General features: G+C 40.4%; 1 protein-coding gene and 1 long non-coding RNA gene across 5 annotated transcripts in view; both read right to left on the bottom strand.

The window, feature by feature from the left end:
- LOC139564012 (uncharacterized) overlaps positions 1-17,939 on the bottom strand; it is a 47,168-nt gene extending 29,229 nt beyond the window's left edge. Inside the window, exons 1-6 of one of the 2 annotated variants that reach the window (XM_071383144.1) lie at positions 17,617-17,939; positions 17,062-17,343; positions 16,513-16,797; positions 13,802-14,113; positions 13,600-13,656; positions 13,007-13,098 (exon numbers count right to left, since the gene is read on the bottom strand). In XM_071383144.1, the coding sequence (XP_071239245.1) occupies positions 13,019-13,098; positions 13,600-13,656; positions 13,802-14,113; positions 16,513-16,797; positions 17,062-17,343; positions 17,617-17,842 (1,242 nt within the window). In that variant the 5' untranslated portion in view covers positions 17,843-17,939 and the 3' untranslated portion in view covers positions 13,007-13,018. Of the gene's footprint in view, positions 1-13,006; positions 13,099-13,599; positions 13,657-13,801; positions 14,114-16,512; positions 16,798-17,061; positions 17,344-17,616 lie in introns of those variants that run through there. The other variant, XM_071383155.1, reaches the window with a different exon arrangement.
- Positions 7,918-12,868, bottom strand: LOC139564005 (uncharacterized). Of its 3 annotated transcripts, none has more exons than XR_011672686.1 (5): positions 12,843-12,868; positions 12,535-12,582; positions 12,285-12,338; positions 9,151-11,842; positions 7,918-8,172 (listed from the first exon to the last, which is right to left on the bottom strand). It is a non-coding gene; the product is annotated as an uncharacterized lncRNA (long non-coding RNA). The 3 variants fall into 3 exon arrangements; XR_011672685.1 differs by having other exon boundaries at positions 7,920-9,055; XR_011672684.1 differs by having other exon boundaries at positions 7,920-11,842.
- Positions 17,940-25,947: the final 8,008 nt, after the last annotated feature.

Genomic DNA, 25,947 nt, shown 5'->3' with positions numbered 1-25,947 from the left:
TCTTGAGGTGCTTACAGTAATTGTCAGAAGCACTCATTTGTTTCTCATGTTGGTATTTTTAGAGGCTGTATTTAGTTTGGGTTTTCATATCTAAATAGTCTGGTAAAGATGTTAAATGTAACCATAGTGTCTGTTGAATGTATCTGAGGTATCTGAGGTTTGGTTCAACTTCAACAGTTGCTTTTATGTGTAAGGTGGATGTTGGTGTTGTTTTACAGTTTGCTTAACTGACACCTAATGGAATTAGCTAAACAGATGAATAAAAAGCCAATATACTTATCAAGCCACCTCAGTTTATCAGAATAAAAACATGAGAAATAGAAATACAATAACAGAGACAAGCGTAAGAGATAGGTAGGTGTTTAACAGAAAGTCTTATTGTCTGACCATTAAACTCAAGACATGCTCTATATACAGCATCCTGTGAGAGATGAGCATTTAACTTGTTGAGCGGAACAGACATATGACATTATATGAGAGGGGTATTCTGGGATCTGTAGCTAGAGAAAGTGACAGTTGTGGTTTCACTATGAGTTTGCTGGTCTGTCGGGGATTGAGCTGAACATGTGGTGCATATCAGAGTACAAGACAGAAAGAGACAATTTGACAAATAGGCCTACAGTATTTTGCATATAAATGATATGGTAAGAACATTTTAAAGAAGTGCAGAACACATTCACATGGGTGATGGTGAATGAGACAAACTATGGCTATCATTTTTATTTGTGCTGTACTTTTTGAGATGCCTGCGTATCCACTCCAACAGTGGGCATTAATGTGGATGGTACAGAAGTGATCAGTTTCCTGTATCCCCTGAATCCACCTGGAAGAGAGAGAGAGAAAAATAGATCTTACTTATCCTGTCTGTCTGTCTGTCTGTCTGGAACAGCAATCAACCAACTGTTGGTTTGAAACTTGAATGTTCAAGGGTCGTTCTTGAATTGCGGTGGCATTTGGGCATTAATACATTTTTGTTGATTATGTATTAATTTAAATGTATTTGGGTACATCTTCCCATTATAAATCAACTGATATGGCAGCTTAATGACTTTAAATCATGTTTACCATTATGGTAACATTGTGACACCAGTAGAGTAACACCAATGACAATGTTTTGGTCGTTTTAGTTAATTACCCTTTAAAAATAATTGACTAAATCGATGTGATTAATCGTTTTGCTCACAATTAAATTGAGTTACACCAATGGCACTTTGTATTTAGACACATCAAACGATCAATGGAGTCCTCAAGTGTACGGCATAATAAAAGGGAGGGAATCTTTTAGAATGTTCTTTAATGGCCTCCTGAGTGGCGCAGCGGTCTAAGGCACCGCGTTGCGGGGTCACTACAGCCTGGGGTTCGATCCCGTGTGTCACGATCGGCTGTGATTGGGCAGTCCCATAGGGCGGCGCACAATTGGCTCAGCATTGTCCGAGATTGGCTGGGGGGGGCTTTACTTGGCTCATCACGCTCTAGCAACTCCTTGTGGTGGGCTGGGCACCTGCAGGCTGACTCCGGTCATCAGTTGAATGGTGTTTCCTCTGACACATTGGTGCAACTGGATTCCAGTTTAAGCAAGCGGGTGTTAAGAAGCACGGCTTGGTGGGTCATGTTTTGAAAGACACATGACTTGACCTTCGCCTCTCCTGGGCCAGTTGGGGAGTTGCAGCGATGAGAAAAGATCGTAGTCACGAAATTGGGGAAAATACAAATTAATTCTTTAATATAGACCACTCCCCCGCAGGGCCGTAAAAACATAGGAGAGCACCAAGGTCTGAATTTCCTCTAATTTAAAACATATTTAATAGTAAAAATATATATTTTGTACACAGTAAAGAAAATCAATTATGGGCCAACATCTATATATTGCTCCCAGCGGTGATCAAAGCTCAGAATGCTTATCTTTTTGATCTGTCTGAACTCTAATCGTGCATGCCTCTGTGAACGAGTGGAATTATTAACAGTGATTTGTTCGTTAGCAGCACATTCATCACTCTCCAGAGCCGCTGGAAGTAGTTAGCCGCTTTGAAGACATCTATATCAGTCCGCTAATACAGGACTAGTAATGGCCCAGTGGACTACTTTTGTGAGAATTTGTATTTGTGTGTTTACCAGCATTTTTTTTTTACTTGAGTCTGATAATTATCTGAAGAAAAGTTAATCTGATAATACCTGTGGAATATAAAAATACTTGCTTGATATACACTACCGTTTAAAAGTTTGGGGTCACGTAGAAATGTCCTTGTTTTTGAAAGAAAAGCAAATGTTTTATCTATTAAAATAACATGAGATTGATCAGAAATACAGTGTAGACATTGTTAATGTTGTAAATGATATTTGTAGCTGGAAACGGCTGATTCTTTATGGAATATCTACATAGACGTACAGAGCCCATTATCAGCAACCATCACTCCTGTGTTCCAATGAAACGTTGTGTTAGCTAATCCAAGTTTATCATTTAAAAGGGTAATTGATCATTAGAAAAACCTTTTGCAATTATGTTAGCACAGCTAAAAACTGTTGTTCTGATTTAAAGAAGCAATAAAACTGGCCTTCTTTAGACTAGTTGAGTATCTGGAGCATCAGCATTCATGGGTTCGATTACAGGCTCAAAATGGTCAGTCTATTCTTGTTCTGAGAAATGAAGGCTATTCCATGCGAGAAATTGCCAAAAAACTGAAGATCTCGTACAACGCTGTGTACTACTCCCTTCACAGAACAGCGCAAACTGGCTTTAATCAGAATAGAAAGAGGAGTGGGAGGCCCCGGTGCACAACTGATTAAGAGGACAAGTACATTAGAGTGTCTAGTTTGAGAAACAGACGCCTCACAACTCCTCAACTGGCAGCTTCATTAAATCTTACCCGCAAAACACCAGTCTCAACGTCAACAGTGAAGAGGCGACTCCGGGATGTTGACCTTCTAGGCAGAGTTCCTCTGTTCAGTGTCTGTGTTCTTTTGCCCATCTTAATCTTTTATTTTTATTGGCCAGTCTGAGATATGGCTTTTTCTTTGCGACTCTGCCTAGAAGGCCAGCATCCCAGAGTTGCTTCTTCACTGTTGACGTTGAGACTGGTGATTTGCGGGTACTATTTAATGAAGCTGCCAGTTGAGGACTTGCTGCCAGAGAGACTAGGCGATCACAAACTGTCTCCCCAACTCCCAGTGACCTCTGTTACCAGGCCACCAATAGGTTGCTAGGGAGCAGGACACCTGACAGTCCTTCTGCCTGCTCAGGTCAGAGCCTCCTCAGTCTTTCTCCAAGTGGACAAGAGTGATGGAGTGCGTGGACAGAAGTGAGTGATGTTGTTATTGAAAGTTGTGCATTTACTGTTGGTTGTTACTTTTGCTGGTGGTTAATAGTAGTTGATGCTGTGTCTTATACAGTCCTTTGCTTATGTCACTATCTCCTTATACAGTTAATTTTATTATTGCTCATGTGCTGTTACTCATTCATTCTCATGCTATGTTTATTAGTATATTCATTCATATTATTCTCTGTTCAGAACCACATCCATCTCATATGTCCTCTGGAAATAAAGTCGTTTAGTGTGAGTAACGCTGTGCGGTTGCCGTAATCCTCTGACTGGGAAAGGTGGGTTTTTCATGCTCAGCAGTTTACCGTGTGTATCAATAATGATCCACCACCAAACGGACATCTAGCCAACTTGACACAACTGTGGGAAGCATTGGAGTCAACATGGGGCAGCATCCCTGTGGAACGCTTTCGACACCTTGTGGAGTCCATGCCCCAACGAATTGAGGCTGCCCTGAAGGCAAAAGGGGATGCAACTCAACATTAGGAATGTTTTGCACACTGTTTTGATGATACTCTTATTCATAACAAAAAAAAAGGTAGCTAAATATAATGTGCCTTTAATGATGTCACGACTTCTGCTGAAGTCGTTGCCTCTCCTTGTTCGGGCGGTGTTCGGCGGTCGACGTCACCGGTCTTCTAGCCATCATTGATCCATTGGTTTTGTCTTGTCTTCTCACACACCTGTTTTCAATCCCATCCATTACATGTTGTGTATTTAACCCTCTGTTTCCCCTCATGACTTTGTCAGAGATTGTTTATTGTCAGTGTTGTTTTTATGTGTATAGGTGCGCGACGGGTCTTCGTACCCATATTTGTTTATGTTCTTTTCTTATTAGTGTTATGGAGCATGTTACTTGGACATTCATTAAAAGACTCCATTTTACACTCCGTTTGACTCTCCTGCGCCTGACTTCCCTGCCACCTATACACACAACTCTGACAAATGAGAAGAGTTCAAATCTAGGCCTATTTATTTCTTCTTTGGATTCTAAAATTGTTTGAAATCGGCATCTATCTATACATTGCAGAACAAATTCCTCACCTTTACTGACTGTGACTGTTTCATACTTGCGAAATAGCTTATAGGCCCTCTACAGCAGCGCTGCCCAACCCTCTTAAGTCCAACCCTAATTTAACACACCTGATTCTACTAATTAGCTGCTCAAGACGTTAACTAGCTGAATCAGATATGCTAAATTAGGGTTGGACTGAAAACCTACAGGACAGTAGATCTCCAGGAAGAGGTTTGGGCAGCACAGCTCTACAGGATCGGTGTTTACAGGTCCAAAACAGCAAATGTCACTGCAAAAGAAAACATTTTGCAACCTCCAAAGACTCGGCTGGTTTAAGGAAGAAATTCAGTCATCATTGTCCAAGACCAAGTCAAGACCGAGTGAGAATGGATCTGAGACCGAGACACTCAATATGTGGTATCGAGACCGAACTCGAGATTAAGAAAAGGAAATTAAAAACATGGTGGGGATATTATTCTTGAGAACAAACGTTTAACATTTGTATCGATTGGCATCAGTCAAAGTGCACCAGTAACATCATGTTAGTAACTACCCACTGGGCAAAAACTGGTTGAATCAACTTAGTTTCCACATCATTTCAACCAAAAAAACTCAATGCGATAATGTTGAATCAATGTGGAAAACTGATTGGATTTGAAAAATGTATTTGATCTTTTTTCACACTACTTTTCACCTAAATCCAATGAAATTGGTGAAAGACCATGTGTTCTTAATGTTTTGTATACTCAGTGTACAATATTCACATGAAATATGATCAAATTAGACACTCAATACCAATGATGTAGCTGTATGCAGTGTATATATACTAGTGCAAGAGTTGGATCAGAGGAATAACTCACAGCAAAGGAGGATGATCAAAAACAGATAACGAGCCAGATCAGGGGTGAATAACGCCATGTTTCAGAGAAACAGACTATCACAAACTACATAATAAGTACGGTGTCTGTGACTGAGAGAATGCTTTTAATAGAGAGGAAGACGAGGAGCCTGCTCACAGGAAAACCACAAAGAAAGTCCATCAACTGATGTGATTAGAGGTAAATGTCTCCTGCTCCTAACATGAGCTAAAATCATTTGCTTATCTGTCAGAGGAAATAACTATATTTTATTCATGCTTTCTTTTCAACTACACTGCACAATAAAAAGCAGGTTTCATGTACAACTACAGTATATATTGCCAACATCCAAAAGTAAGAAACAAGAAACAGTCTTGCTGTGGCTCCATATGACTCTCCACAGTGTGCATTAGAAGCAATATTTCTCCTATCTACTGTAGTTATTAGCTTAATAAGATAATAGAGGTGCAGATACATAAGCAGTAAACAACGACACTGAACATTTCCATGGAATTATAGCATGAGAAGTGGGGTTTCATCACTCGTGAGATGCTTGTTGTAATGGTCAGAAGCATTAATACATTTCTCATATTGGTGTTTTTTGGGGGTGAATTTAGATTCGTTTTTTTATATCTTGCTAAAATTAAAAACAAAGTTGATTTTTGGGTGCATCTGGATTATATTAGAAGCATATTTCAACGCAAAATGAATTTCACCAAGAAAAATGTCTTTCCACTTTGGATCTTAATGACTTAATTGATCTTAATTTCCTAATTTACCTGTTTTTTGCATTGTGTGAATATGTTATATATTTCTTTATTTTAAATTGTCTGTATCTATCGATTTTGATCACAAATATACTTTTTTTAGTAAACTGTATCAAACCGTTATGGAAGGAGACATCACACAGATGACAGAATAGATATAAATACACTATATATTTACTTGGGCATTTACTTAAAAATGTTTTGGACCCCTCCAAAATCCCCAAATAAAAATACTAACACATTAACAGATATTATGGATAGTATGTAACACAAGCCAGGTGTCCATTTGTGATACAGTGAATTACGGCAGTTCTAAGCGAGATTTGCCCACCTCGTCGACAAAACATTTTAGTGGCCCCGCTCATGGCGGCGGAGAGAAACATTTGGAGCTTTAAAGTTAATGTCCTGCAATTCTACTCATTTTGCCATGGGGCAGAGAGAACTTTGCAGTTATTAAGCAAATTTCCTGAAATTCAACACGTGGTGCCATTGTCGTTGAAATAATTAAAATTCAGTTTTAAAGCTAATTTACTGCAATTCTAAACATTTTGCCATGACTTATGCCATCTTCATTTGATATCTGAGTGAGAGTGACTAACAAAATCATTGGGGGCCCCCTGGAGGTCAGGGCACCTGGGCAGTAATTTGGCCATTACTACAAGACTTAGATAGCTGGCGAGACTAACTGGGCCTAGCAATCTATAAAATCTTAGCTGACATGGGATAATTGAGTGACTGTCAGTGACTGACATAACAAGAGAAAAACTGCTGATGCAGAACCACATTTCAACTGCACGTTGTGTGTTCTACTATCCTACGTTTTTTTCTGGAGGGGCCTCTAGCGGCTGCTTACTGTATGTCGCTTATCAATAGAAACGGCACTGCAGTAGATGTATTAGATACTTAGTTACAGTAACATGATGTGTGATAAATAAAGGACATCCTGAAAGAAAGAGTATTTCTGTGAGACATACAGAGAGCCAGTGGTGTAGTTTCAGTGTGTCTGCAGAAGACTGTACAACCCATCCGGCTGGGCTGAGGTTGCTGGTCTGCCGGGGATTGAGCTGTATACGTGGTACGTATCAGACTAGAGAAAAGAAACAAACAGTTTAACTTCAGTCCTTTAATTCTACAGTACTGTAAATGTAATGTATTCTAAAAGGAAGTAACATCAATCTGAAACTGAGAGCCGTTCACAATCATCAAACACAGTGGGTGATTCTGAACTTACATTGTCGTTTTCAGATTACTTTCCATTTTCTTCAAAAGGACCTGTACAACACAGAGGGAGCCTGAGTGAGTGTTTGTGTGTGTGTGTGTGTGTGTGTGTGTGTGTGCACGTGTCAGTGTGGGTGTGGTTCTGCGTGTCACTTTGCTGTGCTTAATGTCCCTTCACACTTCTCCTCCTGACTCAAACCACCCTGGAGACTTACAGCGCTGTTCTCACGCTTTCAAGATGCTCTGACTAAAAAATGTAAGTTAGTATGGTTGGCATTGAGTGATTAAGTGTTATTGTACTGAGGGTCCCAAATTCACATCCCAGGTCAGGAAGACAGGGACAGAAGACATTCTGTTACAAACTCACCTGAGGGCAAAAATGTGGACGGTACATAGGTGATGAGAGAATAGATCCCAGCATCCCTTGAATCCAACATGCCTGCACTGCTCATAGCTCCCATCACCAAATCATCTACAACAGAAACAAAATGAAAATGAAATTAGAATATGTGTTTGTACATGCATGTGTGTAGTTGTGTTAGTAGTGTGTGCAGTGTTTGATATATTTTGTTTGGAACATACATTGTCTGTGATCATCCTGTCTGGCTGTAGGTCTGAACAACATAAAAGTATAAGAAGGTTGTGGTTAGAACATCTCATCATGGACAATACAGAACTAAAGGTTGATACAATCTGCATCATATTCACAAGGGGAATTCTTACCTCTGAGAATTGGTTTTCTCTGAAAAACAAATTAGGCTAAATGAATGATATTGAATATAGCTTACACTACACAATATCACCAAAAAGAGTTGAAAGATTAACCCATGTCAAAGGCACTTACATTAATATGAGAAAGGAAAATGTTTGCAAATTATTTGTTATGCAGAATCAGAAGTACTCACTGGTCCTCCTGTAGAGACAGACAGCTGTCAATCCCATCAGGAACACACCCACTCCAGAAGCCATACCCACTGCTGTCTGCCATAATTGCACCGCTGTTTGGTGACATGATGACATCAGAAGAGGTCATTAGCTCTTAATCCAAATGTAAATACTTCAATGGTAGACAGGTGTTAGAATACCACTTTATTATTAGTCTTGGTAAACGTTTCCGTTTTCATATATGTGAGAAAAGACAGCTAGTTAGCTAAACATTCTACATTTGAGTCTGTGAAGGAAAATGTTATGTTTGTGCTTTTCTAATAACCAATTAGACTGGGTGCATGCAAGTGACTGATTGATCGTGACTGGGAGGAATCCTCACTATCAGTATAAGCAATTTGGCAGTGCGCCAAGAACATTGTTTTGAAAACCGAAAGGGGTGTCTCAGTTTCAAGGTCTCAGCTTGAAGAGAAGAAGCATCGTGAGGTATTGGTTGGTCACATGCATGAACCAAACGTTAATGATGAATTCATTATGAATAATGAATAAGCTAAATCTTGCAAATATAACTTGTCTCTTTAAGCAGCATATAAGACAACTAATGGGACTTTCCCGGCGGAGCTCCCCGGCGGAGCTCCCGACCGACGTGTACTATAGTACATTAAGTTTGTTGGAACCTCTGCAGCTTGCTGATAATAAATAATTATTCATTTCATATTGACTTCAGGTGTCCCTGATGGAAATTTCCACGACAAGTCATTTAGCAGAGGCTCTTATCCAGAGTGACATACATTAGTGCATTCATCTTAAGATAGCTTGGTGAGGGAACAACATATCACAATCACAACAAGTACATTTTCCATCAACAAAGTAGTTATCAGCAAAGTCAGTGCTAGCAGGAAAAGACAAGTGCATTTTTGCTGTGGGATTACTAAATAAGGATACTTATCCTTATACTGTTTGAATTCACAACGCTGTCTATGGAGCTTTGACCTCCTGTGCACATGCAAGATAGAGACGGTTTGTTAACAGTTAACACACATCACAACTTAATAAACACCAATAAACTAAAATCGTGTGGCCATACTCACTTTCAGTTGGACTCTTTGGTGTGTCAGTTGTCAAAGTAAGACTAACAGTCGCATCTATTGCAAAGCAAAGTCATTGGATCTGGTTATACAATAAGGCATCTTAATGGGATGATTTAATCAATCCAATATCAACCTCTTTTCTAGTAATTAGGCACATTTGTGATGAAAAAATAATACAAAGACCTGGGTAAGACAAAATATGTCTTTTTTTTCTCAGTTGTACTAGCTAAAGATGACCAACACACCTGATGTAGGATTCACTGCTGTGCTGGGGGCCAAAGGAGATGAGAAGAGAAATGTACATTTGTTTCATATCAAATAACAGCCCCGTCAATGTGAATGGGAGCGTGCTTGTTGTCTTGGCATCACACTGCCAGGTCTCTGACCTAATCCCTATAGGCTGTCTCATCATTGTCGGTGATCAGGCCTACCACCATTCTGTCGTCGGCAAACTTAATGATGGTGTTGGAGACGTGCATGACCACGCAGTTGAGGGTGAACAGGTAGTACACGAGGGGACTCAACACGCACCTTTGACAGGCCCCTGTGTTGAGGATCAATGAGGCAGATTTTGTTGTTGCCTACCCTTACAACCTGGGGGCGGCCCATCAGGAAGTCCAGGATTCAGTTGCAGAGGGAGGATTTTAGGCCCTGGGTACTTAGTTTAGTGATGAGCTTGAAGGGGAACTATGGTGTTGAACGCTGAGCTTTAGTCAGCAAACATCATTCTCACGTAGGTGTTCCTTTTGTCCAGGTGGGAAAAGGCAGTGTGGAGACCAATAGCGATTGTGTCATTTGTGGATCTGTTGGAGCGGTATGTGAATTGTAGTGGGTCTAGGGTTTCTGGGTTGATGGTGTTGATGTGAGCCATGACCAGTCTTTGAAAGCACGTCATGGCTACCGATGTGACTGCTACGGGCCAGTAGTCATTTAGGCAGGTTACCTTGGTGTTCTCGGGCACAGGGAATATGGTGGTCTGCTTGAAACATGTCGGTATTACAGACTCGGTCAGGGAGAGGTTGAAAATGTCAGTGAAGACACATGCCAGTTGGTCAGTGCATGCTCTCAGTATGCGTCCTGGTAATCCATCTGGCCCTGCAACCTTGTGAATGTTGACCTGTTTAAAGGTCTTACTCACATAGGCTACTGATGATCTCATGCATGGTTCAGTGTTGCTTGCCTTGAAGCAAGCATAGAAGGAATTTAGCTCGTTTGGTAGGCTTTCGTCACTGGGCAGCTCACGGTTGGGTTTCCATTGTAATCCGCAAATCTGCCACATCCGACAAGCGTCAGAGCCAGTGTAGTAAGATTCAATCTTAGCCCTGTATTACTGCTTTGCCTGTTTAATGGTTCGTCTGAGGGCATAGCGGGATTTATTATAAGCGTCCGGATTAGTGTCCCGTTCCTTGAAAGCGGCAGCTCTAGCTTTTTGCTCAGTGCGGATGTTGCCTGTAATCCATGGCTTCTGGTTGGAATATGTATGTACAGATGAAGTCGGTGAATGATGTGGTGTACTCCTCAATGCCATCAGATGAATCCCAAAACATAATTCCAGTCTGTGCTAGCAAAACAGTCCTGTAGCTTAGTATGCGTGTCATCTGACCACTTCCGTAATGAGCGAGTCACTGGTAAGTCCTGCTTGCGTTTTTACTTGTTAGCAGGAATCAGGAGGATATAATTATGGTCAGATTTGCCAAATGGAGGGCGAGGGAGCTATTTGTATGCATATCTGTGTGTGGAGTAAAGGTGGTCTAGAGATTTTTTTCCCTCTGTTTGCACATTTGACATGCTGGTAGAAATTAGGTAAAATATGTTTACGTTTTCCTGCATTAAAGTCCCCAGCCACTAGGAGCGCCGCTTCTGGATGAGCATTCTCTTGTTTACAGCTCGTTGAGTGCGGTCTTAGTGCCTGCATCGGTTTGTGGTGGTAAATAGACAGCTACGAAAAATATAGATGAACTCTCTTGGTAAATAGTGTGGTCTACAGCTTATCATGAGATATTCTACCTCAGACGAGGAAAACCTCTAGACTTCCTTAATATTAGAGATTGCGCACCAGTTGTTATTGACAAATAGACACAGACCACCAGCCTTCGTCTTATTGGAGGTTTATTGTTCTGTCTTGCCGATGCACGGAAAACCCAGCCAACTGTATATGATCCATGTTCTCGTTCAGCCATGACTCAGTGAAACATAAGATACGGATGGTAAAGCAGGATTATTGACTTGCAGATGAAATCTCACCAAGCATCAGGATCTGCGGCCCCTGTATCGGCATCTCCTCTTCATGTGAATGATCTTTCTCCTTCAATTCATTAAAGAAAAAATCTTCGCCCATTGAGTAATCGCTGTTCTTATTGTCCAGAAACTCTTTTCGGTCATAAGAGACGGTGGCAGAAACATTATGTACAAAACAAGTTACAAACAACGCAACAAAAACAACACCCAGAATGACACAATTGGTTAGGAACCCGTAGAACGGCAGCCATCCCCTCCGGGGGCCATTCATATCTAAGAAAAGTACAACAAAGTAGAGTGACCGTACAAGCAGCCATGAATAAGTCTATGAGTAAACCTGTTGGAGCTTTAGTGAATTAGAGTGAATTAAACATGTAATTGTAAAGTAAGGGATACTTACTAGTTGGTCTCACTGTGATGTCAGGGTTCAAAGTAGAAGTAACAATCGAAACTGCTGGAAAGTAATACAAGTAATACAAGAAGAAAGGTATTCATTATTTCTGTTAGAAAACAACATAACTCAGTCAGTAGAAAGATTAAATGCTCACAATTTCATAATGTGTCATATTACTGTTAAAACCCAGAACCTTAAACTTTTGGTGTACCATGGGATGCCCCGTTAACATCCCACATAATGCTTACATGGATATTCCCTTCATTAACTTCTAGAATGGTCTCTGCCACATGATTGCCTGCTGTCTGTTAAATGCTCTACATTGGGTGTCACTCTAGTATGGAACCGTGAAATGCAGGGTTTGGGGCACAACCTGAACCATTGTTTGATTAATCCTAAACCTTTGACTGAATTCACATTTGGCTATATTTGCAAAACTGGTTTATGCTTTAATAGACAAAAATATTTAGCAAACCAAATTAAACTTATTGGCTATACTTACTTTCAGTTGGGCTCGCTGGGGTGTCAGTGGTCAAAGTACAGCAAACAGTCGACCCTGAGGCAAAGCAAATCATTGGATATGATTATACAAAAATACATCTAAATGGGTTTATTTTAATCAATCAAATATCAACCTCTTTTTGTAATGAGGCAAATTTGTGATGGAAAAAAACTTACAAAAACATGGAGAAGATAAGCTACTCTATTTGTTTTACTTATATTTTCTAACTAGATAAAGATGACTAAGAGACCTGATAAAGGATTCACAGCCGTGCTAGGGGTCAAAGGGGAGGTCAAACCTGGTGAGAAGAGATTACTCATATTATACAAGAACAAATGTAAATAATTGTAATATCTTAGGTCTTTCAATAAGCAGAAAGAGAGAAGTACACTACACATTACCTACAAATCAGATGGACTAAAAGTGGTTAAAAATCTGGACTGAAATTACAAGCAGCTATGAATACATCTATTAGTTAACCGGTCAAAGCTTTAGCGAATGAATGTGAACAAAGATATTGTATTTGCAAACTAAGTTAGAATTGGTGGATCTACTTACTGGTAGTTGGTGTCACTGTGGTGTCTGGGGTAAAGGTAGAAGTAACAGTCGAAACAAGTGGGAAGCAATATGATTACACAAGAATAAGGTATTACATCCACATTTGGGTCACTTAATTTTACAGGCCTGTAATCTAAAGTCTTGACTGTTTAATTACTATTTCCAGAGATGGTCATTTAGAGGCCAAACATACCTTCTGTAGGACTCACTGTCGTGCTGGGAGGCAAAGTAGATCTAGGACCTGGAGTCAAACCCACTGAGTAAACACATAATAAAGAAATTAGCATTTTATTCATGATCGTATTAATGATCATCATGGTGTTGTTGCCCTTTTGAAATACCTTCATGATTTATCTATTCAAAGTGGGCAAAGTAGGACTATAAAAATCACTACGGACAGATTGTTTCTAGCCCTGGTAGAATATATTTCTCTTCAGTATAGAGATGATAAGACCAATTCATAAGGTGATAAAGTCTTTCAGGACAGATAAGGTGTTGATTGTTGTTGACAGCTTCCTAGAATAAAGTCACCATGTTATCTAACAGCAGAAGCATAACAGCGCATAGATACGATCTAAACACTCGACTAGATGAACACAGACATTGGTGTTGAGGCTGGTGTCATATCTACAGAACAGCTTAATTATCTAACAGAACAGCTTAATTTAGACATGAACACAACTATTCTTATTGCTGAAACTTGCTTTGCTTTGAAATAACAACAGTGTCACTATAAAAGCACAAATGTGTAGTCTACCTGCTATAGAAGGTGTCTGTATAGTTGTTGGATCGCTGATGTGAACTCCCACCAGATCTGAAATCATTTGGGATTGAAATGTGGTATTTAGTTTGTTGGTCAGAATTACCAATCTTCTTAATACTAAGAAGATTTTAAAATCAATGTGAGTCAGATCATGAAGACCTGCAGCCCTGATAAATTTGTTTAGATAATGACTCACCTGTAAAGCTGTACCCATCACTGCGTGGAGAGAGAGAGTTTGGTCCTGAGCTCACTCTGTAATCACAGCTCACCTCCTTACTCCTCACTGACTGTAGACGACTGATCAGATCACTATTGTTTGGAAAGAATTGACAGAACCACTGTATGGATGCTGAGGTGGCTTTTCTCTTCTTGATCTCTGCTGTGAAGGATGGCTGACTCTCCTCTCCAACATACAGGTTACAGGTGGTGTCAGGACTGACTAATCCACGAATCAAACAGATGACGTTGAAGTACCCATCAAAATTGACTGTAATGTCTGGTTTTGGATCTGTTAGGAACGTACAGAGACTCCTTTTTACATCACTCTATTTGAATGTAATGTATATGTCACAAGTGACACTCTTAGTAAACTAGAGCCTGCCATTCTCTTTACATTAACTAACAGCATGTCTTATTTGATATCATTCCTATTTATGAGTGCCATTTAATCATGTGTGCTGTGTCTTTACAACGATTGCCTTTCACTTAATTCCTTACATTCTCACAATCAATCGCATGGACTACTTTGCTTGCTTGTAATGGTGTGCTGTGATTCCACAGATTAACACGGACAAAAGTGACATTGAGACGATTCTCTATCCCCTCATCCCTCCCCAAACGAATTGCTAAACACGCCCAGAACTAGAGTTAAAGGAACTGAACCAGGGACTGACTTGCTGCCCGTCTCCGCTGGTCGCCTGCTGTTGGAAAGACACAAATCACAATGCTCTCTACAGCACTACTTAACCTGTTTTGGAGATTCGTTTTTGTTTGGAATTTCGGGTGACTGACATGCCCAAAGTTAACTGCCTGTTACTCACTTCGGCTACTACGGAGAGCGTGATCTCACAGTCGTCCGAAACATGTAAAAGTGTTAAAAACTTGTCTGTAAGTATAACGGAACTGATATGGCAGGCAAACACCCGAGGAAAATACATCCGGAATTATTTTTGTTGTTGTTGAGGTCACAGGATATTTCAATGGTTGCCTATGGGATATACAAATAGATAGGACCCAGATTGCAGTTCCTATGGCTTCCACTAGATGTCAAGAGTCTTTAGAAAGGGTTTCAGGCTTGTTTTTTGAAAAATGAACAAGTAGTTTGAAGAACTCCAAGGAGTCTCTCTCTAGAAAAGTGGTCTTATAGGCGCGTGAATGAGGTGCGTGCACTTCGTTATTTATCTTCCCTATTCACATACTATTCTCCGTCTTATATATTATCATTTATTTAGATATTAGAGTACCTGAGGATTAATTAGAAACATCGTTTGACTATTTTGGACGAACTTTACTGGTAACTTTTTGGATTTGTTTGTATGCATGTTGAAAGAGTGGATTACTGAGATCATTGGCACCAACTAAACAGACTTTTTTGGATATAAAGAGGGACTTTATCGAAACAAACAACCATTCATTGTGTAGCTAGGGCCTTGGGATTGCAAACAGAGGAAGATCTTCAAAGGTAAGTGATTTATTTAATCGCTATTTGTGATTTTGTTCCACCTGTGCTGGTTGAAAAAGTATTTTGGTGTGGGGCGCTGTCCTCAGATAATCGCATGGTATGCATTCGCCGTAAAGCCTTTTTGAAATCTGACAACGAGGATGGATTAACATGAAGATAAGCTTTTAAATTATGTATGACACTTGTATTTTCATGAATGTTTAATATTCCGCTAGCGGGACACTGCTCCAAAATAAGTTTTAAGGAAAGTGCTTGTTTCGAACGTGTGAGTGTGATCCCCAATTGTACATGCGCTAATTGTATGTTTTCTGTCCACCACGACTACAGACAAGGGGGACACGCCTGACGCAGCTGAGAGGCTACACCCAAATCTACCACACAGCCAGGCCGGTGCGGAGTGTGAGGTTCTGAGTTATGCACTATAACCCAATACTATATCACATGTGATTGAATATTAGCAACTGTTGGCCTGGGCGCCTGAGTGTCTGTGTGTGTGTGCTGGAAGTAACAGTTAGCCTCAGATAAGTGTGCTGGGAAGCTGTGGTTAGTCTTGAGTGAGAACAGTGTGCTTTTGTATACAGGTGCAAATAGCGCAGACAATGTTGCAGAGCTGTCTGACCTCAGTCTCTGGGGTGAGGGAGCGTAATCTACACAGCAACAGCGCCGGGACACCAAAGAGGCTAGGACTAGCCTGAGCGCCGGCGATAGGCTGGGTGAGTCTAAACCACGCCCAGTCTCTACTCTGTGACAGGCCGGCTCGGAAGCAGGAACTACCACTGTCAGAGTATATTATAATATCTTTGTCAGGAACAAGTCAGTTCCCTGTTCTACCCTGCGGGGTGGTACAGTGAACCCGTATATACGAAAATTGCATTTGCCATTTATTGCTTAGTTAATAAAAAATACATAGCATACAATCGGTGACTCATTGTCATACTTATCCTTGTACCAGATTGAATTGACGCAACCCTAACAGGAGCGAGGGACAGAAGGCGACCTGCCATTGAACACCAAACCAGCAATCGACTACCAGACCAGCCATCGACTAACAATCCCTGCTCGGGAGGAAGAGCCGATCCCTGTTCGGGTAGAGCCGAACTAATCCTGCTCGGGTAGAACCGAACGAACAAACCCTGCTCGGAAGGACCTGAATGAACATATACATTTCAAATATTACATGGATTTTAACAGAATCATTCAAGACAATATGAATATTAATTTCTTACCAAGAATAGATAGAGAGACAGAACCACTGTGCATCGATGGAAAGTGAGTTTCTACTGTGTAAAAACATCTCAGTTTGATCTCAGCAGATGAACTTTGACCTGCCGACGAGAGCAGCTCAGTCCCCGTGAGTGAACTCGTACAGGGTGAGGGTTTAGGATCTCTCCCCTCTGTGTAGAAGTAACACTGAGACACAGAGACAGATGGAGGAGTCTGACAGCTCAGCTGAACTGAGTCTCTCTCTCTGATGACTGTAGAGCTGACTGTCAGCCTGGGAGGAGGTGGGTCTGTGAGATCAGGAGAATAGTGTCTATTTGAAAGTTGCATTTAAAAAAACATTAGAGGTAATCCATACATACTAACAGTATGTAAAATCCTTTCATCAAATGTTCAACTATGTCAGCATTTATGTTTGTACAAAGTACAGTAAATCCTATCATTATGTGAAATGAAGACGTTTAGGAAATACGACAGAAGATCTCATTTTCAGAACAAGCATAATAAATACGGTATAACAGTGAAGTGTATAATTTTATAAACCACCTACTTACCCTGAACAGTGACTGAGACAGGGTTACTGAAAATAGATATTTGAGACTCCCCTACAGTGTAGTAACACGTCACTTTGACCACAGCTGGAAATGTTTGATCTGCCCTCTTGAGCAGCTCAGTTCCTGTTATTGTCTGCGTACACGAATGGTCTGGAAGATTCTTCCCCCCCTCTATGTAGAAGTAACAGTGAGACACATGGAGAGATGGAGGAGTCTCACAACTCAGCTGAACTGATTCTGTCTCTCTGATAACTGTTGAACTCACTGTCAGCTGAGGAATGTCTGTGAGAATAGAGGAATTAAGCATTTAGCATTTTGTGGTTTTGAGAAATTTACTGATAGCCTAATCCCTTCATGTTATTTCAGACTTAAGGATCTTGAGTCCATTACTTTATGCAGCGACAGTATGGGGAAATTAAGGAGATATAATATATTCCTTGATTGCTTCATGTAATAGCTTATGACAACACACAGTATGATAACATATCACAAGAGGAACATGGTAATGATGGCACAACAGTACATTGTTTACAACCATTCAAATAGTCTTCTTACCCTGAATTGTGACTGTTGAAGGCTCACTGTATATGGATCTAAACTGTGAACCTGTAGCATTGTACTGACATTGTATTTTGACCTCAGCTGGTGAACTCTGACCTGTCCACTTCACCAGTAGTGTTCCTGTGAGTGCCTGTTGACAGGGTGATGGTAGGGTGAATTCCACTTGCCCTTCCATTTTGAAGTAACACTCAGAGACAGATGGAGGAGTCTGACAGTTCATCTGAACTGAGTCTCTCTCATTGATGACTGCAGGAATCACTGTTAGACTGGGCCGAGGAAGATCTGTGAGATCAGAGGGATGATGGAGTGTCTTTTTTAATTGAATTATAAATTAATTTTCAATGTATAATAACTACTCAGATATATAATGTACTACTTAATATGATATGAGTTTGAAAGAGAAAAACAATTAAGAGACTGTTGTCTATTTAAGCAATAAACAACGAGAACGTGCCAGGAACAGCCCTTAGGAGGGAGTTATCACACAATAATCCTTGGCTTCGATGGGCATCTAGCTTTTTGTAAAACGGTTGCCAACATTTAAACAAAAGATTAAGGACATGTCATTCATTAAAGACGTATTATTGTTCTGAGTAAATGTGTTTTATTTTCATCCTTCCACCAGGACATATGCTCATTTTGGAACGTGGCTATATGGGCGCAGCCAAACAACGGAAGTGATGGATATTTTTCTGACCAGAACTGTCCCAGAGCTTGGGGAAGTGTGTCTGTCAGCTTGTGCTGCAGCGGCAGGTGCGCCAGACAAAAAACTTTACTAGCATCATACATATCGGTGAATCGCTGTGACATATGAAATTCAAGTGATAGTGTAATCAATCTGTAATAACTACGTAAAAAAGTAACGAACATGTGACGTACAGTCATATCCAGGTCCTGATTGGTCAATAAGCAGACTTGACCCTTCAAATAGTGTTATTTGACGCTTCAAACAGTGTTATTTCACGTGTATCTTTAAAAAAATGCAAAGACCCAAATGGCGTTCCATACTTTCCAGTGAACGACACACTGACATCACGTACAGATGCGCGTGACTCTTGGCCGCAGTAGGAAAGCCACGCCATCTGCGCCCATTCAACATAGCCTAGATTTACATTTTTATTACTTCTAAACAAAATAACTTTTGGGGGGCTCTCCTACGCTGACAATGATGTTTTGATTCTTGCTTGAACAGTCACTAAGATTATATTTGGTTGTGATCTTTGTAAAATAACTATTTTGGATGCAGCAAGTTGTTAGCTAGAATGCTAAACACTCACTGACATGGCCATAGGCTGTAGCAAAAGATAGCCAGATACATTTTACTGGTTGAAGTTTAAGTTATTTTAAGTATACTGCAGTTGATTTGCAATGATGACACAAACATTATATTAAACAGGACATTCATATGAGCCTTAAACTCCAATGATAATCCAAAAGTAGTGTGAAATTCACTCATAAGCAACATGTAAATAGAGGCTTTTTTTGTTCTGTCACCACAGTGGATTGAGCAGTCAGATGGAATAGTGAATAGACAAGGGCGATGCGCGCAACGTTTGCGAACACAAAAAAGTCTATTCACTATTCCATTTGACTGCTCAATCCACGATTTTATCAGCCCAGCCAGGCAACTTAATCTCCACTGTAAAAAGCATTTAGATATTATATCCCATTTATTTTAGACTAGCATTTGGTTTTCAACAGCGGAGATTTGTATTTACCTTGTTGTCTGTCTCCGACATTTGCAACATTGTTTCAATATTGAAATTCGATCATATCCAGCTGTCACATAGTAATGAACGAATGTGTCGGGATGAGACAGACTGGCAGCTTTTCTCAGCCTGTCAAAATCATGAATCAGTATAATTTTTATGGATATATTCAAAGAAATGCCAGTAGAAAAACACAAAATGCAGCAAGTTTACTGTCATTCCAGCTTCAGTTTGAATTGATTGTGTTAATAACTGTGTGCTGTAGTTGGCTAGCTCCTCTGAATAGTGTCCTGGAGAGAGAGCACATTTTCTATGCTAGGCGAAATCTCGCATCAGGTCATTAGCTCATTGTTATGGATGTATTCCCCAAACAATCTATAGAAAACAGCTTAAACAAATGCAAATACAGCTTCTTTGCTGTTATTCTGGCTGCATTGTTGGACGTGACTGTGTTAGCCGAAGTTTCCTAGCTAGCAAGCAAGGCATAAGAACGTTGACAGCCATCATGGCAATGGAACATTTAGAATGATCGACCAGCTGGCTTGGGTACCAACCCTAGATTTGTGTCGGGACTACACTGACAATACCAAACAGTCGGGGCATGGATTTTGCAAAGTGTCGAAAGCATTCCATGGGGATGCTGACCCATGTTGACTCCGATGAATTCATTAAAATAAACTTTTTATTGAAAATATATTAATCACTATTTGAATATTTTGGTAACCTGTTGTTTTGTCTGGTAGCCCAAAAAGTTACATATTGCAGCTTTAAATTCATAATAATGATACTGACCTTTGGCTTTGATGTACTGGAAGGTGTCTAGACATAACAAAATGGGTCATTATCATGCTCTTTTTGCCATTATGAAAAATAAGAAAACATGAGATGGGAACACTTTACACAAGCTGGCGAAGCGGAACAGTCTGTAATGCATTCACAGCCATGTTATCAAGCAGTGGTCATTCTTATCTGAACAAAATGTAAAATAATGACAGAGAAATATAAATCAATAGGATGATCAGTGGAATAAGACACACTTAATATAACCATAACATGTTGAAATATTAAGAGTTCCTAAAGTAAAAGACTAAAAGAGGGGAAAGAAGAATGGAATATCCTGTAGCACAAACAGATGGAGCGGAAAAATAACTCACCGAAAAGGAGGACGACCAAAAACAGATGACCAGCCATATCAGGGATGAACAATGTCATTTTTTAGAGAGCTACATACATACTGTTAGTCTGACTTCACAGAAGATGGTGGCTGTGACTGGGACAAAGATTAAATGTTTCAATAGAAATGTAGATGCGGAGATTGTTCACAGGAAAACCACAGATGTCTCATGTGGCAACTGTGGGCTAATGTCATGTTGCAGAGGACAAAGAGGCTGAACATTCAGAATAATTTATCGGTAATTATTTTTAGGTTCTAAAGCTATCTGTCTTTAACAGATGTTATTTTGTATTATTATTGCCGACAATTCGATTTTTAAAACCAAACTAACATGTCTGTCTGAGAATCTTTTTTATTTTCGACTTTTTGTTTTAAGTTTTTAACTGCTTCACAAAGTTTAACTACAAAAACCTTGCATTTGTGGTTAAGAGTTTGATGGTCTCTAAAATGTAGAAGGGTTTTCATATTTAATTTATGTTTGGTGAGCCATGTTTAATAATATGCCAGAGCAGTGAAGGTAAACTGATAAACGCAGTAAATGAAAGGAAAGGAACGGAGGAGAGAAGAAGAAGCGAGTTCACACTACTCGGACTGATCAGTTTACCTTGAATGCTCTAACTGGTACCTAAATGTCAGCGCCTGTTCAGGTAAACCGCGTGCTTTGCTGCGGTGTTGCTGGAAGTGCATAACATTGAACGTGTGTAGGCTGAGAATGCAGTTGCTGTTTTTAAACTAACGTTTTTATGTGGCCTAACTTTGAGGTTAACTGTTTGATCATGCCACCTAAAAAAAAGCAGCTGCAGCCGAAGAAGTAACGTCATCTTCTGACGTGCCCAAAAAATATGAAAAAGTGTCAGGAAAAGCTAAACCAGGTTTGTAAAACCATGTGCGGTTTAGGCCAATTTGAGTAGCCTAATTTTACGGTTATTTGGTTAGATTACGGTTGATACATTTGTCCATTTCATTGTTAGAATCCAGCAACGCACCTGCTGTGGCATGGAGAACTCTTCATCCACCTACGATGGTGATGGTTAACGAAGCGCTGAAGGAGTTGGACTCTCGAAAGGGGGTCTCCTCGCAGGCCATTCGCGGATACATAACAGAGAAATATCCATCTGTGGACCTGGTGAGGTTGAAATACATGATACGCAAGACCCTGAAAAAAGGATTCGAGGGCGGGGTATTGGTGAGGATATCAACTCGATAGCAAACGGAGCACAGGGGAGGTTTCGGGTAGGTGACACATGCATGTCTAAATCTTAAAGTAAATGCCCAGTGTTTCCAGATTTCTATGAAAAATGACCAATAATTTACAATATGAGTGAAATGGTTTTCCTTCCCAAAAATTGTAATTGAGTATGTCAAAGCAGCTTTACTGTTTGAATTGTGTTTTTTATTTATATATATTACTACATTGGGCAATTACATACCATTTCCAGTGGCACACTGACTCACGTAATGATGAAGCCATAGGCTACTACTCACGGTGCTGGCCAATGCGCTCCTCTTGGCAATAGCCTATCTCAAGATGAGCTACTTTGAAAAATAGTGCTGCTGGTCACAAAAAATTGGGAGTTGAGAATTATATTGGTTCTACAGACAGTCTTCTATTTTCAGCAGTAGGCATTTGCTTTCCAAACTATGTTTTTCCCGCAATTTGTATTTTGAAATGTAAATGTGCAAACGGACAACTTGTTGATGATTCGTTACTAGAGAAATGAGACCAAGTCAAGACGCTGGACAGGGTGGATCGGTATATAGTAAGACAGTTTATTCGGATGTAAAGATATCTGAGCAGAGCGTGCACGGACTCGTTCATTTTAGCTCAGAAGGAACTATCAGGAGCGAGTCCCGAAACATATTGTGCAGTATATTTTATACAGTGAATGACGTAGGTAGATTCTGGTAGTTCGTGCTCCTGATTGGTCGTTGTAAGTGGAGGCCCGTCCCCTCCACGCTGGTATCAATGCCTCATTGGTTCTTGGCACTGTTCTTTGTTCTTGGAAACCCAGCCTGAAACAAGGGTGTGTGTGTGTGTGTGTGTGTGTGTGTGTGTGCATGTGCGTGTGTGTGCTCGTATAATGGCATTCCTGCCTTATCAGTGGTCATAAAAGGTCTGAGTCAGCCATCCTCCCCTGCGTGTGGGAGTGAGGTTAGTATCTGTTACGGGCAGAACGTGTTTAACTGTGGGGTGTAGCCAGATGTTTGCAACAAAGTCTGCTTTAATAAGGAAGGCATTATAACAGTATTATAGCTATGTGTTAAGGTCAATGAAGACAGCATTTCTTACAAACTGCAACCAACTATATACATATAATCCATGGATGGCAGTTCCCATTCAAATCAGGACTGGCAGCCATTGCTAGTGTACCCATGAGTTACCACTCAAATTGCCAGGGTAAGAGGTTCAAAAAAATATATGTATTCTTGTTTTGCACGCTTTGTGCAAAATAATAAAATGCAGTACTACAGGATATTTCTTAACGTAGCTCTTCATTAGCTAACTACAACTGGCATGTTCACGTATCTCCAACCATGATCAGCTGACCATGACCTAACCATCTGGGTGGTCTTAACCAATCATAGCACAGTATGATACGGCGGTAAAATGCATCCAATTACAATTCAGTATGTTTACACATATGAATATTACAATTCTGTCTATGGCCACAACACAACAAGCTGTACATTTGGCATGCATGCTGCCCAAATTGCAGCCTCCCCGACTGTAGGCAACCATAAACTGCCAAAATCAAGGAAACAATTGAGTCAATGAGGGACAAAGTTTATGGTGTGTGTGTGGGGTGTGTTTTCCTGCCACTGTTTAGGTCCATTTGTAGAATTTATGCCAAGGCGCATCGAAGCTGTTCTTGTAGCTGGTGGAGGCCAAACACCCTTTTAAGACACTTTGTTGGTGTTCTCTTTATTTTGGCAGTTACCTGCATGTGCTTGTGATAACATTTAATCCAGTTATTTTTGAGAAGCTATTGATCCTCTGTGGCTAAATATATTCTCTGGTTTATTTTGAACATTGAGAACAGGCTCCCTTGGTTGGTTATAAAATAAGTAATTTGTTTTGTTGCCTCTTGGGCCCAGCCCCTGACTCACATAATTGACCAGTCACATTTAGTTATTATGCAGTTTATTTTCTCTGTTACCCAATCAAGGCAGGGCCCCACATCTACCCACATGGGGCCCATACCTCTCCTCCCCCCCATCTGATGATTAGCAGAGTGGCAGCAGGAAGCTGTCTACACTAATTGACAGTGTGGCAAAAGGTCACTGAGAACACTGATCCCAATGTGGAGAAGGCACCAAAGGCTGCAAAGGTCGGAGCCAAGAAGACTAAGGACCAGGAAGCCGGTAAACTGAATCGATTGTGCTCATCACTCCTAGGATTTAGATATCACCCTATAATCTGCCCAATTGTATGGGATCATTGTTATTGAGCTACGCCCATTGCAATGGAGGACATTTAACATTGCATATTCAATGACTTGTATGGGTATCTCACTTCTCATGTTCATGATTGCATGCATACACACACATCACTAACTCTTGTCTCTAGAAGCTGAGAAGAAAAAGGCTACAGCCAAAAAGCAGAAGGAGAAACCTTCAGAGGCAAGTGTGGTTTCAGTTATGTTCTGACTATTGGCATTGTTCTAGTGGTTTTGGTGTATAGGGCCTTTTTTATATATATATATATACACACACACTTGTCATGGGTACTGGTTCCCTATTTGGGCTTTACGATGGTTAAATTGAATCTAATTTTAAATGGGTGATTGTATTGTAAACCTGTCATTTTCATCTTTCAGGATGCAAAAGCATCTGCTTCCAAGGTGGCCCCTGCTAAGAAGCCCAAGTCGAAGAGGGCAGAGGGGACAGCTGAGGAGCAACCCAAAGCACAGAAGACTACCAAGGGTGAAGGGGCAGCCAAGAAGGGTGCAAAGGCCAAAGCTTTCCAGAAGCCGATGAAGGGGGACACTGCTGCTCCTGAAGTTAAACCCACAGGGAAATGAGGCAAGAGGGCAGCAGCGGAGTGACTGCACTCCTTTTATCCACTTTGTGTTTTTAAATAAAGCAGTTTGTAGTTCTTGTTTGTGGCATTTAGGTGTAGACCTAGCTGCTGTAAAATCTAATCTCCACTTTTCCTGTAGAGAAGTGTTGATGGTAGCTAGGGGTTTGTAATGATGCAAGATAAATATATAAATAAAAAGATGGGAAGTTCTTGTTTCTTACACCTGTTTAAATCAGTACCCTCTTCTGCCAGATGAATTGTATCACTAGTACAGTGACTTCCTGGAAAATATTGATGGTTAAGTTGTTTTCTACACAGTCAGGACTTTGTTGTTCATCCATCATAGGTTGACGACCATGGCACGATTCATTGGGATAATCTGGTACAGTGAGTGTGAAGATGGTTGAGACCAATCTGAGCCTGGAACACTTCGGCACACTGGACATGACATCTTGTACCAGTCTCCTGAGGGACGACCCTGATACTGGTCCTTCACTGTTCTCTCCACCATAGATTTTTTGATACTGCTGGTTTGTGGTAGCAGTCTTTCTATACAGTTAGAACTAAACATTTCCCATAACTATTCAAAAACTAGTCTTATGGGTCAGTGCCCACAAAGGTGCAATGCAACATGTTGTACCATTTCAGTTTGTCCACAAGGGGGTGCAAGAACTAATTGAGTCTTCAGTTTGATATTCAAAGGTACCCAAACCAGAACATTGCTGTCCACTGGTGCTCCTGGTTCTTTATTCCCTGGAAGTTTAACCAGCTTTTACTCAACCACCCCTAAAGAGAAAAATAAATCATTAACGCTGTGGACCTCAAAACCTGGATTTGAAAAAGGATACACGGGAAGAAGTGAAGCAAGTTTTTACTCTGCCCAGAATCTGTCCACGACGTGAGCAATTCGTATGGAGGTCAATGAGTTGAATTTGGTCAATAGATATTTGCCAATTTTCCACGTGGGGGTTATTTGATCGAATCCAAGTTTTGTAATTGTTAGGTTGTGGACGCATGTGGCATTTCTGCAACTGAAAAAACAATTTATATTGGAGTTGTGCCTGTTGTGATACTTATGGTTAACCCATTGTAGCATTGACATTGAAATGGAGGGCTTACATTATTTTAACATAGTCAACATAGAATAGAATAGAATTCCTACAAGTCAGGAGAAATCTGCCATTGAAGGAAATGTAATACTTTAAAATGGAGAGCATAGACAACGCCATTGAAGCTGTCACATATGCGACCTATCTATGACTCGTTCACACTTATCTGCCCTAATTGGCTAGAAAAGGTCTCGCCTGCCTTCCATCTTTGAGGACATTGTTAGAGCTCGACTAGCTTGTCAATATAGGCAATATTTTCTACACATCAAAAACATGAGGTTGAAATAGAAACTGGGTGTGTTGACTCAATCC

The sequence above is a fragment of the Salvelinus alpinus genome, chromosome 2 (assembly GCF_045679555.1).
Source record: "Salvelinus alpinus chromosome 2, SLU_Salpinus.1, whole genome shotgun sequence".
NCBI lineage: Eukaryota > Metazoa > Chordata > Actinopteri > Salmoniformes > Salmonidae > Salvelinus > Salvelinus alpinus.
This window is presented reverse-complemented; position numbering and strand designations above follow the sequence as displayed.